The 17611-nt window shown below is 36.0% G+C and overlaps 2 protein-coding genes and 1 non-coding gene across 4 annotated transcripts in view; all 3 read left to right on the top strand.

The window, feature by feature from the left end:
- Window positions 1-17611, top strand: part of LOC133523955 (calmodulin-binding transcription activator 2) — a 314418-nt gene that overhangs the window by 105519 nt on the left and 191288 nt on the right. The gene's annotated exons all lie outside the window — the stretch shown is intronic.
- Window positions 6883-15058, top strand: LOC133523953 (UDP-xylose and UDP-N-acetylglucosamine transporter). 2 transcript variants are annotated; one of them, XM_061859678.1, is made up of 3 exons: window positions 6883-7130; window positions 7609-8643; window positions 15042-15058. In XM_061859678.1, the coding sequence occupies exon 2, from the start codon at window positions 7616-7618 to the stop codon at window positions 8633-8635; it is 1020 nt and encodes a 339-aa protein (XP_061715662.1). In that variant the 5' UTR covers window positions 6883-7130; window positions 7609-7615; the 3' UTR covers window positions 8636-8643; window positions 15042-15058. The 2 variants fall into 2 exon arrangements, with proteins under 2 accessions (XP_061715662.1, XP_061715661.1); XM_061859677.1 differs by lacking the exon at window positions 15042-15058 and having other exon boundaries at window positions 6884-7130; window positions 7609-12998.
- Window positions 7505-7576, top strand: Trnae-cuc (transfer RNA glutamic acid (anticodon CUC)). The gene has a single exon. It is a non-coding gene; the product is annotated as a tRNA-Glu (tRNA).

Raw genomic sequence — 17611 nt, 5'->3', positions numbered from 1 at the left:
GAATCATTCTAAAACGTTCCTAATGTCTCTGTGTCAAGGTTTAGAATGAATTGAAGTCCGATAAGTTAAGGCTTGTCGATGTGTCCAAATATTTTTCTTGCTTTCCGTCAAGGAAAAAAGGCAAGCGTTTTTCCATTATTCTTTTCTTTCTTTGTAGTAGGAACGGCTAGGACAAGGAAGTAAATGGAAGGAAATTCTTGAGTTTGGGTTTTTGTGAACTTAGGTCCACTTTGACCCGCGCAGCCCGCGCTGATTCGCGCTTTAACAAGTAGATATGTGTATAGGGTGTCTTTGCACATAAGACTGTTCCTTGAACCTTGATCCTTGGATTATATACATTTATTAGTAGATACGTGGATAAATAAGCGCTGGTGGCCTAGCGGTAAGAGCGTGCGACTTGCAATCCGGAGGTCGCAGGTTCAAACCCCGGCTCGTACCAATGAGTTTTTCGGAACTTATGTACGAAATATCATTTGATATTTACCAGTCGCTTTTCGGTGAAGGAAAACATCGTGAGGAAACCGGACTAATCCCAACAAGGCCTAGTTTATCCTCTGGGTTGGAAGGTCTGATGGCAGTCGCTTTCGTAAAAACTAGTGCCTACGCCAAATCTTGGGATTAGTTGTCAAGCGGACCCCAGGCTCCCATGAGCCGTGGCAAATGCCGGGACAACGCGCGGAAGAAGAGTAGATACGTGGATAAGCGTAAAACCAAGAAATTAGAAGGAAACAAACGATAATGGCACGCCACGCAATTGTTTGCGACGGAAGAAATGACTATCGCGCGGGTTTTTAAAACATGAAAATATAATTGGGTACTTGACACATGTTGAATATTTTAACAAAATTTTGTTAAATGGATAGAGAATGAGCCATCCATTATACAAAAGTGGAATTCAAAAAAATATATTGAGTTTAAAAAAAAATACAAGGCTCCAAAGTCTACAAAAAATATTTTTTTTTGTTTTTCAAGAATAGATTTAAAAAATGGTACCATACGATTCCATTTATTTTATTGAAAAAGAAATTATACAACAATTATACACATAAACACAATATTTCAGGGTCAAAATGGCAATTTCCTTGTTCTTCCCTACATTTAGGACAGACTTATATGATGTGACGTCACATCAGATTATCATTTTGTTAGAGGCGTTTCAATCGTCGAGTGCGAGCGTCAGACTTTAACTCTCATTTCTGATCTTTGTGTTGCTTAAATGCCATGAGTCCTATATAGACATTTGATCCTCAGGAAAATCAAGATCGTTTGACATTATTTACAAAAAACTGTCAAGTAGCCAATTCTGTTTAAAACTTTACTCATCATATACCTCGGCTGTATCACTAGCGAATTATTTTTTTTTTTTTTTTTATTCCGGAAAGGTAAGCATTTGACCACAATCTCACCTGATGGAAAGTGCCGATGTAGTCTAGGATGGAACATGCTTACCTAAAAGATGTCTATTCACTCTCGATTTAAAAAGGTCCAAGTTATAGTGGACTGGGAATAGATTTGCAGGAAGTGAATTCCACTCCTTAGCCTAAATTATAAATAAAAGGCTCGAATATCGGCAAAGCGATGTTTTCTCAGTTATATAATTATGGAAAAGCATTTACTGTGTTAAGACAAAATAAATTGTAAATTTTGTCGTGAAATATCTTGAATTATCTCAGCAATTATACTAACTCATGAAAGTATTGTTTGGTAAATTTAACGACTTTTTTTTAACGACTCATGAAAGTATTGTTTGGTAAATTTAACGACAAACTATTTAACGAAAATGACAAGCTCTCTAACATAGATATATTTACTTGTTCCATTAATACTTTAAAACGTGCTTTTCTTTAGGTAATAAATGTAATAATGCAAGTTTTCTTTTCTTTACGCTGTCAAATGTTTAGTTTTGTTTGGGTAACATTTAAAATTGTAATCTTAAAAAAAAACTTGGTTATTCATGGCATCGACTTAATTTGTATAGTTGCCGTTATATGATTGCTTGGTTTTTTATAGCAGAGAATATTGTATGAAATATGCCTCTTTTTAATCAAACATTTTTCGCCGCAAATGAGACCGATTCAAGCCTTTAATTTTTCCATGTTGATTAGTCTAAAGACACATTTCAGCACTGTAGTTGTAATTTTTCGATAAAAAGAAAAAAAACTGTTTATTTCAGTGTTTTTAGGGGGGTTTATTGAGGTGTCTAATATATTTTTTTTCTAAACTGAATAGTTTGCGCGAGAGACACTTCCAATGTGGTAAAATGTGTCCCCCCCCTGTAACTTCTAAAATAAGAGAAAGATAAACCTAAAAAAATATATGATATACATTACCATGCAAACTTCCACCAAAAATTGGTTTGAACGAGATCTAGTATGTAGTTTTTTTTATACGTCATAAATGGTACGGAACCCTTCATGGACGAGTCCGACTCGCACTTGGCCGCTTTTTTAGATTATGTTGTTTAATGATGCGTCACCTTAATGTCTCAAATCCCTACTTATATTTAATGTTCCCTTTCAAATACACAATCAAAAAATTCCCTACAACAAGGTGCTTAAGCACCGTTCTCATTTATTACAAGCTTATCAAAACATTGAACACTGTCTGACCAAACGAATTTCATCATAGGATAATAGAATTTAATAACGCCCCGGCAATAAGGTCGTTAGTCGGGCGCGCTGAGCCAGAATAATTGAATTAGTCTCACGGATGTAACCGCGCGAGCGTGCACGAGAAAATGAACCTTAGAGCGTTTTCACATTGTCAGATCCGATATCGGAAGTAGGATCCTATCATCCTACATCCGTCTGGTCACGCGGGGGGCTGTCTTTAGCGGTCACGCACACTACAATAAACGTTATTCCTACATACGCACACAAACAAATATTATCGGTCCGAGAGCTGACGGGGGGCTCCGACGTGGCTGAAAATATCGGATGTCTGGAGGTGGCCATGAGACACATCTGCAGGAGAGTGCCATATGCTCACACTCATACTCATACTCATTTAAAAGTCAATTTACATGTCAAAATAAAATTACTACTATACTATGGCGTCAAGTCCGCTTTTTTTGCATTATGTATCATTTTTTAGCAGTGGTGATTAAAAAATGAATAAATAAATAGAAATACATTATCTCTTACATTTTACTTCCATCCGACATCTGATATCGGATCAGGCAATGTGAAAACGCTCTTAGACGTTGTCAAGGCGAATGACGGAAGATTTTGAAATGAATTAAGTTTGAGTTGTGATTTTTAGGTCACAGTTTATAGGTAAATGATTGGAGGTGCCCGTTTAAAGGGAAGTCGAGTATAAGACGGGGTAAAGAATCACAGATGCCTTAAAATACTTAATAAAATATTTATATAAAATATTTGTATATAAGTAGTTAATAATTGTTATCAACTATTTACCATCCTCCTAGTTGTAGCATTAGTTAATGTAATGTACTGGTACTAATTAATTTAACCGTAAGATGTTCACTGGTAGAAGACACTTATATAAGATGTGGTTACCTATAATTAGATAAGCATCAGTCCTGATTGTCATATAGATTTAAGAGCATGTAAGATGTATTATCTGTTGGTAATCCAAAAAAAAAGAATCGTAATAATTGATATTGCTGTAAAGAATGGAGATACGTATGAGTATGATATCCAATGGAACTATTTTGAAACTCTTTATTATATCCTCTTAAATCACCTATACTTATATATAAAAGTGTATCTTACCTACATACCAATATGTACTTAATCAGATTGCGTGTGTCGTGTGTTTAATAACAACTCTTTTACCCAACTAGTTAGCTAGTTGCCGCTGGCTGCTGGTGTTCTGAGGTCAAAACATTTATTGGGGATGTGGGCAGTGGGCAGACGTTTGAGAGTGGTCATGACCCTCGCTCCGGGTCGTTCTTTATGCAAAGGTTGTCCATCGCGGTTCAACGTGGCAACGCGGCGAGCGTGTTGGGCTCCTTTGCATCTGGAGGCGAATTTCGGTAATAGTTTTTGTGTTTGTTAGTTTTAAATTTAGGTTAAGATTTTTGTAAGTAGATTTTAAGATTTTCATTTTATATCTTTGTTTATATATAAATAAATATAATAATAAAATAAAAATAATAATTCAGCCTATATACGTCCGACTGCTGGGCACAGGCCTCCTCTCATGTGCGAGAGGGCTCGGGCTATAGTCCCCACGCTAGCCCAATATAAATATATAATATATAATAAATAAATATATTAGCTTTAAATATTACTCATATTCCGTTGTAGAGTCCCGGAATTATCCACTAATAACAAATTAAATACAATAATAAAAATATAATAGGTACTGGAGTTAGTTATTATGTTTTAAAATTAACCAATAAATGCTGCCAGCATCCGCGGTACCTTGCCACGATTTAGATTTTTAGTTTTATTAGTAGTTTAGTTAATTGTCTTACTTACATAATTTTTTTTATTTACTTGTCTATAAAATTGTATAATAATGTTAATAAATGTCCACACAAAATATAAATCATGATGATCTGCGGTTGCAAGTGTTAATGTGGAATATTAATATTTTACTAAATTTACGAGTATTTATTATAAACTTCACCAATAAACTAGTTAGACGTATTTAATCTAATTATTAATAAGTACCTTATCCCCAACGCAGACTTTGTGGAAACATGCTAAAAAAACAATTATAAAATAACAATAAAGGGGTATATGTTAACGGCAAGGAAAATTTGGAGTTCTTTGGTATTTTTTCGGAACCTGTAAAATTTCTACTACTATATGGGTTAAAAGTTGAATGTCCTATTCATCCTTTATGTTTTCAATGTATTTAATGAAAGATATATACAGATGATTGCTATAACTTACTTACTTACTCCGTTGGCTCAGCGACCCAAAATGAGACTTGGCCTCCGACACAAGACAGCGCCACTTTTCTCGGTCCTGTGCCCGGAAGAAAACATGCTGCTAGTTGCCGAGAGGAAAATCCTCCGTAAAATATTGGGCCCCAAACGAAGACCGGATGGAAGTTGGACAGTCCTTAAGAACCGTGAGATTGAAGACCTAGTGGCTGAACCTAACATCATGGGAGAAAGTAAAGCCCACAGACTCCGTTGGTTAGGCCACCTTGAGAGAATGGACGAAGATCGGAACGTAAAAAGAGCGTACCTGGGTCGCCTAGCAGGAGGACGTCCTATCGGACGCCCTAGGTATCGCTGGAGCGACATTGCTATAACTAGCTTATATCTAAAATAGGCCCTTGAGGCATTGTACCAAGGATGCTGGCGGCATTTCCTCGTTGTATCGCAATACTGATACGTTGTGCGAGGAAGCCGCCAGCTCTTCGGTCACCAGTTACGTCAACCAGACGTTTCGCGATTTCTCCAAAAAACTTGTGCGCGCTGGGACCCCATGGACCTAGAGTTTCAACGCCAAAAGGTACAAAATGGTACTCTCTACCGAGGCTCTTATATTTATTACGTTTCAAAATTACGGCGCTTTTTTAATGAAAGATACTGCAATTAGTTTCAGTATTACTACCAAATAAAAACTATACTTTTTTGCTCACCATTAATTTTAAAACAAATAAAAATCAATGAAGTATCAAACGTAAGCCGCTATATGGCTCTTGTTTATAGTAAAATGTTGCCAGTGTATAAAAACAGATGATAAATACTTATTTTACAGGATTTGTCTATACCATATATCCCATTACTGGTGCCTGTCCCATTATAGGGATGTTTACTAAAAGTAGGTACTATTATGTAGTCTATATGTTCTTATCTGTGTAATAAACAATCCTACTAGGTACCTATTTATTTTATTACTTCTTACATATCGTGCATTCCAATTATAAAGGTAATCACTAATCATAATTTGCGACTTAGGTAGGTACATTATCCGAATCACAATAGTCCCATTACGCCCTTTTATTATTAACCAATCGCACGAGAGCACTAAAATATTATTTATAGGCGATTTTATTACCATAACAAGTACAATATTACTTTGGCCCTAAGCTTAACAATCTTTCGTTCTAACATCGGTAAGCAAACTTAACTTTTGCAGTCCAATATGGAGCTGACGGCTTACCGTTTAAAGAAACTCACTAAAGAGATGCATTAGTTCCATTTTTGACCACACGCAGCATTATCGTGGACTAAGCCTGGAAGAATATTTCAGCTTGATGTAAAGATAGACTTAAGTTCTTTAATATTTATATGGAGTTATGACCTTCTTCGTCTAAGATAGCAGATTTATTTGCATTAGGCTCAATTCTTTGTCGTTCTTTTGATACCCTTTTTGTTTAAATTGGTAACGATGTATCTAAAAGCATAATAATTTCGTTTTAACAATTACCTACCTAGCTTTTTAATAATATATTTCAAAATAAAAATAATAATTAATACACAAAAACTATGTTTTTAAATGCTAATTGAGTACCTAATAATTGTATATTTACCAACGAACTTATTTGATTGCTTTTCACTTATAAAACTCCGTTCTTCTTAATTTGTAATATTTAGTACATGTTTTATTATTCGTAGGAATCTTTATTGTTTTTTATGACACAACAGTTTACAATGTGCTTATTGTTTTAAATGACCCATCTGTATTATCTATAAATTATCTTCGTGCCTTTCTGACTAAAATATAATAAAATATAATAAATAATTATATGAAATACCTATCAATCGGCATATTTATCAGCAGATTTTCTTAGCTATTAAATACCTAATCAATTAAGCATGTAATGATGAAAAGCTTATACGAGAGGCCTGGTTTAGGTATGATAAGATAATATGTGGAATTATGAATAGTAATTATAACGGTAACAGTAAATAATAATGCCAGTAAGCGCCAAGGTCTTTGCCCAGTGTTTACTTTAAATTTAATTACACCGCCATCTATACGCTCATTTTGTAAACATACATGGCATCTGCTTTACCGACGGAGCGCCACCGCGCATGCGTACATATTCGAGGCCACGGTCACAAATGCACAGCGATTGTGTTATCACACACACAAGCGCAAGCCTCCAAAGTAGTCTAACGTGTTGACTGTCATCATGACGTTTTTAATGTGAATTGAGTGTTTATTAAAGCTAATTTGCGCTGGAATTGAACATAAAATGTAAGTATTTAATTGGTTTTTATTATAATTAGGCATTAAATTGAGTGTCACGCGTATTTTAACACATATTTGGAGGATAACCTAACGATCTTGGTTAGTCAAGGAAAGCAAATAATGTGTTACTTTCGACTGTATTTGAATGCGTTGAAGGTTCAAAATGGAGATGCCTTTAGTTTCCTTGGCTGTATATTGTCATTATTTGTATGTGTGCATCCATTTAAGTAATGATTCTCTTCGTAGTTTTCTAAGGTGCTACTTGAAATAAAAGGCTTTTATATGAGGTGTGCGATTAATTGATTATCGAATGAACTTTTATGTAGGTCAGTTAATAGATTGTGCTGTAAAAGAAACAAAATTTGGTCAGTCTGTTATCATCCGATATGGTCTAGTGGCTAGGATACCTGGCTCTCACCCAGGAGGCTCGGGTTCGATTCCCGGTATCGGAATAACTTTTTGTATTTTTTCTTTTTTTTTTCAGATTCAAAATGAACATCAAGGCGGCTTTGGCCATATGTATGGTCTTCGTTGGATGTTGTTCCAACGTAGTTTTTCTTGAATTGGTTGTGAAAGAAGACCCAGGCGCTGGAAATTTGGTGACATTCCTACAATTCTTATTTATCGCGATTTGCGGTTTTTGTACCGTTGGAAAATTCGGTACCGCGAAAAGGAATATACCATTCAAGCAATACCTGATTTTAGTTGGATTTTTCTGGACAAGCAGCGTGGCGAATAACTATGCGTTCGATTTCAACATATCTATGCCTTTACACATGATTTTTAGAGCGGGGTCCCTAATGGCGAACATGGCAATGGGTGTATGGATTTTGAAGAAGCAATACCCAGCGTTGAAATACTTGGCTATCTTCATGATTTCCGCTGGTATAGCGATATGCACAATACAATCGAGTGGTGAAGTAAAAGCGCCCAGAGAAACGCATTCAGATGCAGAAGAAGAAGCAAGATTGAAATTTATAGATTGGCTTTGGTGGTGTCTAGGCATAGCCATATTAACCTTTGCGCTATTTGTATCAGCACGAATGGGTATTTTTCAAGAATCCTTATACACAAAATATGGAAAGCATCCTTGGGAAGCGCTGTACTATGCTCACTTATTGCCGTTAGTTATCTGGCTACCATCAGCTCCAAATTTAATAGGACATGTCAAATTGGCTACAGAAACTGCCCCAGTGACTTTCCTAGGTTTTATAATGCCTGTTCAAGTGTTATGGCTTCTTTTGTATGTAGTTACTCAAGGTCTATGTATAAGTTCAGTGTATGTTTTGACGACTGAATGTGCGTCTTTGACTGTGACTTTAACAGTGACTTTAAGAAAGTTTGTGTCACTTCTATTTTCAATCGTTTACTTTAAGAATCCGTTTACTCTTGGACATTGGATTGGGACACTTTTAGTGTTTATTGGTACTTTGATATTTACGGAATTATTGCAGAAGTTTGTTGCTCTGTTCTTGCAGGCAAAAGTTGATGATAAAAAGAAGAAGAAATAGGTTGTCTGGTCGAGGTTTTTTAGAGTTTTCAGAAACGGAACTCAATGTAATTTTTTTTTATCTTAAAAGCACTTAATGGCTATAAGAATTACCTTTATGTACCTACCTATATTTGTATTACCAACAAGTGTTTGAGTGTATAACAACACCTAGTTAAGTATAATAAATTAAAAACATAATAATTTATTGTATGATTAAAATCAATTATAGCAGTTCAAGGTTTCTCAAAGCCTAATAGGTCGACCCAAACTAAGTTGGCAACGATAGGCCAGATGGTGCAAGTGTTAGTTATAATGTTATAGAAGTTTAACGTTTAAAATAACTCTTGCATCGTCTGGGCTATCAAAATCACTGCCAACTTATTTTGGTCTGACTCTATAAACTTCCCCGGAGTGTAAAATACAATTTTAACGATAGCTATTAAATATATCATTGATAAATTAATAACGATATAAAAACATGGCCTGTATCGTCAAATTTGTTTCTAAAATTTAGTTTATCTATCTGTATTATTTATCTATTTTAATTGATATTGTTATCTGACCCTCTATCATGAGTTGCGTTCTAGTGGGAGCGTGCACGACTGTCACGCAACCTAGTGTCCGCAATTCTAGGGGTCAATTCACTACATCTTATAAAACAACTCCAAAACTAAAAACTACTGAACGGATTTTCATACGACTTTCATCTATCAATAGAGTGATTCTTGAGGAAGGCTTAAGTATATAACTTGTTAAGGTTTTGTGTAAATTGTTTGAAATATAACGATGTTGTCGGAAAAAATCACCCTGGCTAGGAGCTTTAATCAAAACCGCTGCCTAATCCGTTTGAGCTATAACAACACAATGTATGGTGGGGTTGTTTCTCATTCATAGGTCTACAAAAAAGTCCGCGATGTGAAATGTCTATCTTTTAAGGATAACTTACTATATCCATTCTTAACTTCTAGAAAAAGATCACGTAATATGTGGCATTTGCAAAGCTATTTACATGGATACATTATTAACAATTATCAAAATAAATACGTTAGTTATATTAACCATTTCATACAGATTACAATTAAAATACACCACAACCAAACACACCATACAATTTAAATGAATATTTCAGGAGTAATCGTAAATCAAAGTTTCATTTCGAGCCATATAATCGTACGAAATGTTAAAGACGCTATCCGCAGTTAGTTCAAATTTTTACCACCTTACGCGTTGGGATCGCTTTACTTACCCCCACCATGCACTTCGCACGGTCCCAATAGGTACTTGAAGTCGCGCTAGATGTATGGAGTCGCGCGCGTGAACGCAACTCATGCTAGCAGGTCTGGTTTCAAAATAGAATGCTTGTTTTGTGATAATTTTTTAGTAATGAAGATTAATTATTCTTATGATGTTTATATTTAAATTATCTTTACAGTACATATGGTGCTACTTTCCCGCACGGGTGCGGGAATGAGCACTTTCCGTGCATATGTCGGAACTTTAAAGAGCCTTATGTACTCTAAAAAGTTGTACGATACACGTGCGAATAGGTAATTCGCAACTCGGTGTCGATTTAATTTATCACCACTCGTTGCGAATTTCCTATTTTCTGCACTTGTATCGTAAAAAACTATTAAAATGCGGACAAATATGGACAATTCACTACTTTATGTAAAGGTTTCTGTTCAATTTCACACTTTATAAGTGCCACAAGTAAAACATAATATATCATAAACATATGTCTCTTTTCACTAATTCAAATATAGAAACTTCAGATAAGAACAATCTAAACTATGATATCATTATTTGGCATAAATAATTACAAATTATTCACTCTGATGAAATGTATGACTAGGTAATTTAATGATGTGAATATACTTATATAATTAAATTAATGACTAATGTAATGACATTGAATTAGTGGCATAATAGTAAGTACTAGTTGAACGAAAAGATAATACTTAGTTATCAAATGTTAATTAAAACTTAAGAGGGAAGAATAGGGACCGTGCGCGTTGGAGGGTCTGCCATCTTGTGGCCTGAATCGGAACCATAAACATGTACATGTACACGTCACGTGTTTTCTTGTGCATACCTAGTAGGTTCTGCCATCTTGTGGGCTACATCGGAACAATACACAGTCATCACATTTACGCCTCGCGCCAAAAATCTGACGGCTCCTGTGCTGCCTCCTACAGTTCATGCACGCTCCCTATTAGATTTGTGACCCTAACACGTACGTACATTTTTGGTGAAATTTCCATTTTGGAAGAAAACGGTTCCCACTAACTAAATCTTAACAAATCACTTTGATTTTGATGTCGATCGCTTCAACATTATATATTCTACACTTATAGGTTTCGCTTTAAAAAAAATACATATTTTTTATAAAACAAACAGCTTAATTTGACCAAGTTTTAATCACATTTTATACGTTCATAACATTTCATCAAAAATGTATGTACGTTCGGTTAGGAACGCAAAGCTATTCTTCCCGCTTAGGAAGACCCATTAATGTATAGAAAGTTACGTCTCTGTGTACAATCTTTCATGACCACAATTAAATTGACTTGTCACACGCGTTATTGGTACACGCTAGGAATTTAAATACATTAAAGCAAATTTACTATTAGTGTAAGGCCTGAGTGGACGCTCGAGTTGTACGTGCAGCGGCGAGGGGCGTGCATTTTAAACAAATACAAACGTATAGGAGCGGCCTTAGTGCACGCTGCTCACTTCACTTGTGAGCCCGACGCCACGCTGCACGCCCCGCCGAACGCTCCGCTTCGAGCGTCCACTCAGACCTTAGACACACTTATTATAAGCGTTCTTGGAGCTGTGGACTCACCACGCTAATGGTTATTGATAGGACTAATGTAGCAAAAAACGATAAAAATAAAATAACAATACGACCATACCGTCTCGCCCGCTTACGGTCACGTCTGAAAATATCAATACGAAAAAAGTGCCAAAAATATGTATACACGGTTTACTGCCCATATATTAAGGTAGTGTATACATATTTTTGGCATATTTTTCGTATCGATATGTTCAGACGTGACTGTACAGTCGCCATCAGATATATCGGAGTGGCCAAGGTGCTCACAAATATCTGAATACGACACGCCTCTATTGCCATGACGTTAGAGTGCGGGTTCAGATATTTGTGAGCACTTTGGCCGCTCCGTTACGACTGTAGAAAGGCCTAAAGCAATAGAAGATAGATAGGTAGAAGATAGAATACTCTTTATTGGCGCACCTCAGTAAAAAGATACAAGAAAAATAAACGATTAAATGTAGAGGCAGACAACAGGCGGTCTTAGCAATGTAAGGTGAAGTAAATTAATATATGTAACATTTCGTAATATGTCACATTGACAATCGTATGAGGTACGAAATTCTTTGACTTGTATATTGATTGACCCGAATATCTGTTCATGTGATATTTTATAACATAAAGATAATGTGTAAGGTAAAAGTACTAGTGCTCGACGCGGCACTAGTACTCGACATGGGCACTTTATGTCAAAGTGACAAAGATTAAGTTCGAATTCAGAAAAATCTTCGTTGTTCAAATTTAACCTATATTTTCATGAAATAAAGTGCCCATGTCGGTGACTAGTGCAGCGTCGAGCACTAGTACTTCTACCTTAATAGGGTCAAATCATAACTAGAACTTTTCCTTTCTTTCCAATACGCCTCTGTAATAACCATTATAAGCAGACCTTTGACTGCACATACTTGTCAAATAAATCGAGTTCAGAATTTATTTGTAAGGACTCTAATATTACTCGATCGATAAAAATTGTTCCATTTAAAATAATTACTACTTCGCTTAAATCATTGCAAAATAGACCTTAAGATTGCTGGTTTAGAATTGATTGTTGAACGATAATGTTTGAGACTTGTGACGTTTTTCAACGGAGTCAACCAATTTGAACATTGACACGTAATATAGTAAATTAGCGGTTTTAATTTTGAATTGAACAAAATTGAACTTTATTTCATAAATCGTACGGTTGCGTTTTAAATGTTACGAGTGGAAGATACGAGATATTCGATTGCCGCTTGTTGGATCGAAAATCGTCGGTAGCTGTTTTTGTGAAGTGACAGTTTCAACACTTAACCAGTACCCCTAGTGTAAATAAATTCGATTTCGAAACGTGACGAACGCGTTTGCGTTAAGTCTCATTTTTTATAGGATTTTGAGTTTCCAAAACGTCCCGCTTGGCGCGCTCTTTCTAAATCCAATACAAAATGAGACTAAACGCAAATGCGTACGTCACGTTTCGAAATAGAATTTATTTACACTAGGGGTACTGTATAATGCAATTAAAAATTATTTATTACGAAAATGTACAAAATAAACGTATCACCTTTGATACCGTTTTTTTAATTATCAATTGCAAGCTATTTATCATAATTAAAATCAATATAGGTAATATACTATACAGGCTGAAATTTTAACCACCAGCCATACTCTGCGTAAGGACTTTATAGGTCATAATGAACAACTTTTATTAAAAGACCAATACCGAAATCGCGAAAAAAGTTTTTGACGGTATCATATATTCCGGCTAATGTAATGCTGCTAATTTCTATGGGACAGCCAGTTTTTGTTTTCGCGTTTTCGGCATTGGTCCCAAAATAAAGTCACTACGCAGAGTGGCTGGTGGTTTAAAATTTCACCCTGTATAAACAAATTAATAAATATTGTTCTTCTTCAAAATGGTTTCGAAAAAAAACAACTAATAGCTAGTTAATTTTGTAAATTTGATTAGATATGCTGTAAAAAGTTTAATTGCCTGTTTCAGAATGTCCAAGTAAAGAATTGGATAGCTAATTAACAAATAAATTTAAATACCTACTCATAGTGTTGTGTTCCTGCCGGTGAGTAAGGTTACCAGATCTCAACGAGGGGGGGGGCGAGCTTAGGGTCGGCAACGCGCGTGTAACTCCTCTGGAGTTGCAGGTGTACATAGGCTACGGAGACTGCTTACCATCAGGCGGGCCGTATGTGTGTTTGCCACCGACGTAGTATAAAAAAAATTAACTGCCGATAAAACTTCCTGCAAAACTTAGAACTTTGTCTTTTTTTTAATACTACGTCGGTGGCAAACAAGCATACGGCCCGCCTGATGGTAAGCAGTATCTACGGTAACAGTAACTCCAGAGGAGTTATATGCGCGTTGCCGACCCTACACCCCCCCCCCCCACCCCCCCCCCCCCTCGTTGAGCTCTGGAAACCTTACTCACCGGCAGGAACACAACACTATGAGTCTACTAGTTAAAACTAATTTGAAGATTGTGAAACGCCAACGATGACTTTATTCGTTAGATAAGTGGCAAGTAGCTTATTCGGGACTTTATTTAGATATTGTGAAACAGGCCCTAATAGTGGCATTTTTTTGTCCAGTAGGTACAATTGTCTGTATTACATGGTGTTGTAGAGTTAAAGCCGTAATTTTATTTTAAGTAAGGTATGAATTGTTAATAAATAAATTGACTTTGTTATTTATAAATTATATTTTATTTTTCCATACTTTCGCCTGCCTGGCCTGGCCAACTTTTTTTTTATACTACGTCGGTGGCAAACAAGCATACGGCCCGCTTGATGGTAAGCAGTATCCGTAGCCTATGTACGCGATTTTCTGTAAGGTGGAGGTACTTCCCCAGTTGGGCTCTGCTCTAGATCTGGAATGACATCTGCTGTGCTGTGCCCTACCACACAAAGTGAGATGACATTCACAATGCCCATACCTCTCTTGTGGACGTAGTTTAAGGACGTACCCGGGTCCAGCTTAGAATCCCTACTCAATATTTAATAAAAATAAATAAATAATAAATAAATAAATATTATACGACATTATTACACAAATTGACTAAGTCCCACAGTAAGCTCAAAAAGGCTTGTGTTGAGGGTACTTAGACAACGATAAATATAATTTATAAATACTTAAATACATAGAAAACACCCATGACTCAGGAACAAATATCCATGCTCATCACACGAATAAATGCCCTTACCAGGATTTGAACCCGGGACCATCAGCTTCGTAGGCAGGGTCACTACCCACTAGGCCAAACCGGTCGTCAAAAAAAAAGAAATAGGTAAACTATTATGTCTATTTTGTTTATTAAGTCGTCTGCAATAATATACGGGGTGTGTAATATAAGTCACACTGAGGATTTTTTTATTATAGGACCAACCCTGAAATTCCGAAAAAAAATTGGCTGTTTCATACAACATTTTGTCTGTCTGACCTTGACATTTCCTATGGGAGAGTAAACATTTTTTTTCGCGTTTTCGGGGTTGGTCCCATAGTAAAGGTTGCTCAGAATTACCTATATATTCACTCCGTAAATTAGGGTCCTGTATATATATGACATTATAAATGGATTAATAGTACATTGTGTATTAAGGGCAGTAGGGCTAAGATGGTCGACTCTTTTTTTTTTTTTATACTACGTCGGTGGCAAACAAGCATACGGCCCGCCTGATGGTAAGCAGCCTCCGTAGCCTATGTACGCCTGCAACTCCAGAGGAGTTACATGCGCGTTGCCGACCCTAAACCCGCCCCCCCTCATTGAGCTCTGGCAACCTTACTCACCGGCAGGAACACAACACTATGAGTAGGGTCTAGTGTTATTTGGCTGCTGTTTTCTGTAAGGTGGAGGTACTTCTCCAGTTGGGCTCTGCTCTAGATCTAGAATGACATTCACTGGCTGTGCCCTACCACACAAAGTGAGATGACATTCACAATGCCCATACCTCTCTTTTGGACGTAGTTTATCATTTATCACCATGCCTGACACGTTCTAACAAGTATTTAAGCGAGAAAGTGACGGGCATAGTGACAAGTGATACAAATGGAACCATGCTGCCACCGCAAGAAAGAATTCACGATCAAGTGTTAATTTTAAGTCCGAAGCTGAAAGCGAGGCCGAGACACGAGTTGTAACAATAACACATTTCACGAATAATTATGAAGAAATAGTACATTGTGTATTAAGGGCAGGAAAGAATTCACGATCAAGTGTTAATTTTAAGTCCGAAGCTGAAAGCGAGGCCTATACACGAGTTGTAACAATAACACATTTCACGAATAATTATGAAGAAATAGTACATTGTGTATTAAGGGTTGCAAAGAATTCACTATCAAGTGTTAATTTTAAGCCGAAAGCGAGGCCGATATACGAGTTGTAACAATAACACATTTCACGAATAATTATGAAGAAATAGTACATTGTGTATTAAGGGCAGGAAAGAATTCACTATCAAGTGTTAATTTTAAGCCGAAAGCGAGGCCGATACACGAGTTATAATAACACATTTCACGAATAATTATGAAGAAAATAAATATTAATTTACAAATTCGAATACAATTTTATTATTGTCGTGGGTCTTACGAGGGAGATGTCTTCATATTTTTGGACATTTCGTTGTACAATAATTTGAGTAAGGTCAACTCGGCGAAGACCGTCTGCCGGCGAAGGCCGTCTAGCAAGAATTACAGCAAATTCTGTACAGCTACGAGGATGGCAACACAATTTACGTAATGATAAAACAGTGCTAGTTCTTATAAATTTACACAGATGGCGCTACCTCTAGCATGAAGAGAAAAACCGGCCTTTCAAGTTTAGTCAGGTTGGCAACTCGTATTGGGAGTACAACACGCTGTCGTTAAAAAATTTTTTAAGTGATTAAACTGAAGTGTTTTTAAGATCGATACAGGTAAGTCTATTCTTTATTAATGTATTTATCTGAATATTATATTACAATAACCTTAAACTGGTTATTTCACGAAAATATTTCTGGTGGAAAAAAACTAACCTCAAAATGTAGTAGTGTCGAAGTCCGTCAAAAGTTTGGAGGCTAATATCGTCATATCCGTCTTCGTCGTCTTCACCGTTTTCAGAAGTTGCCAACCTTTTCTGTATATGTTTTTATTTATTTATTATTTACCGTAGCGTTAGCGAAGATCTACGTTTTGACTCGGGCATTTTGCATCCTCTACAGGTCGCAACTCTCAACCGATTCTCGTGAAATTTTGTGGCCAGATTTTAAGATTTAATAGACTTTTTTGTCGATCTAATTTTAGATTTCTTTTTTATGTAGAATTTCATAAAGAACTTAAGCGCCAATAATGTCTATGGCGCTTATGACTATTATGAGTTTAACTGTGATAATGATATTTATCATTTTTACATTTTCTAAACTTAACGCGTCAATAGCTCACAGAGCCACTAGTATATAATATATAGTTCTTTTATTCTTTTATTCTTTATTGTATTGCAGTCATGCTCATTATACATTAGGTGTTACAGTTTGAAGATGGTAGGTACATGACACCCTGTAAGGGCACTCAATATTTCTTATGTCTAGGTATTTAATACTTATGGCAACGAGATCTATATTTATAACGTTATATTTTATCGACGTTTATGCAAAGTTTATGTTAGTTAACTAGTATACTTGCTCAAAATGTGACAAGAAAAGGTCGTGGACAATGGACATACTTATAAAATTCTTGATAGAGCAGTCGCCATGGAATTTAAGATCGTGAGACTAAAAATGCCATATCTTAAAGGTGAAAACAGTAAGGGGCCAACCTTGGTCAGCTGTTAAGCATTTTGTGTCTGTCTACCTCGAAATAGTTTATATGAATCAGCAGTTTATTTCACTGATGAATGTTATCACTTCCATTTCAATGCAATATACATTTGCTACTTTTTGTGGTATTCTTGGCCTCAATTTTTAAGAGTACTTAAATCAATACTCGTTTAGTATTTTACTTAAGAATTGTATTGATTAAAATACATTTGTATTGATTTCAATGTTTGATCTCATTGTTTTATTAATACTTACCTGCGTGTTTTCGACCCCTGTATGGCGATGTATGCCGGTCTTACCCGACAAACGAAACTTTGCATGAAATCAGCCATAATAAACCCTATTCTTGACATATTAGAGTCTACATTCAGTTGTTATTGTAGT

Source organism: Cydia pomonella, chromosome 13 (genome assembly GCF_033807575.1).
Source record: "Cydia pomonella isolate Wapato2018A chromosome 13, ilCydPomo1, whole genome shotgun sequence".
Taxonomy (NCBI): domain Eukaryota; kingdom Metazoa; phylum Arthropoda; class Insecta; order Lepidoptera; family Tortricidae; genus Cydia; species Cydia pomonella.
This window is presented reverse-complemented; position numbering and strand designations above follow the sequence as displayed.

Excerpts from the sequence above, each read along its gene's own strand:
- LOC133523953 (XM_061859678.1), top strand. The coding sequence starts at position 7,616 with ATGAACATCAAGGCGGCTTTGGCCATATGTATGGTCTTCGTTGGATGT.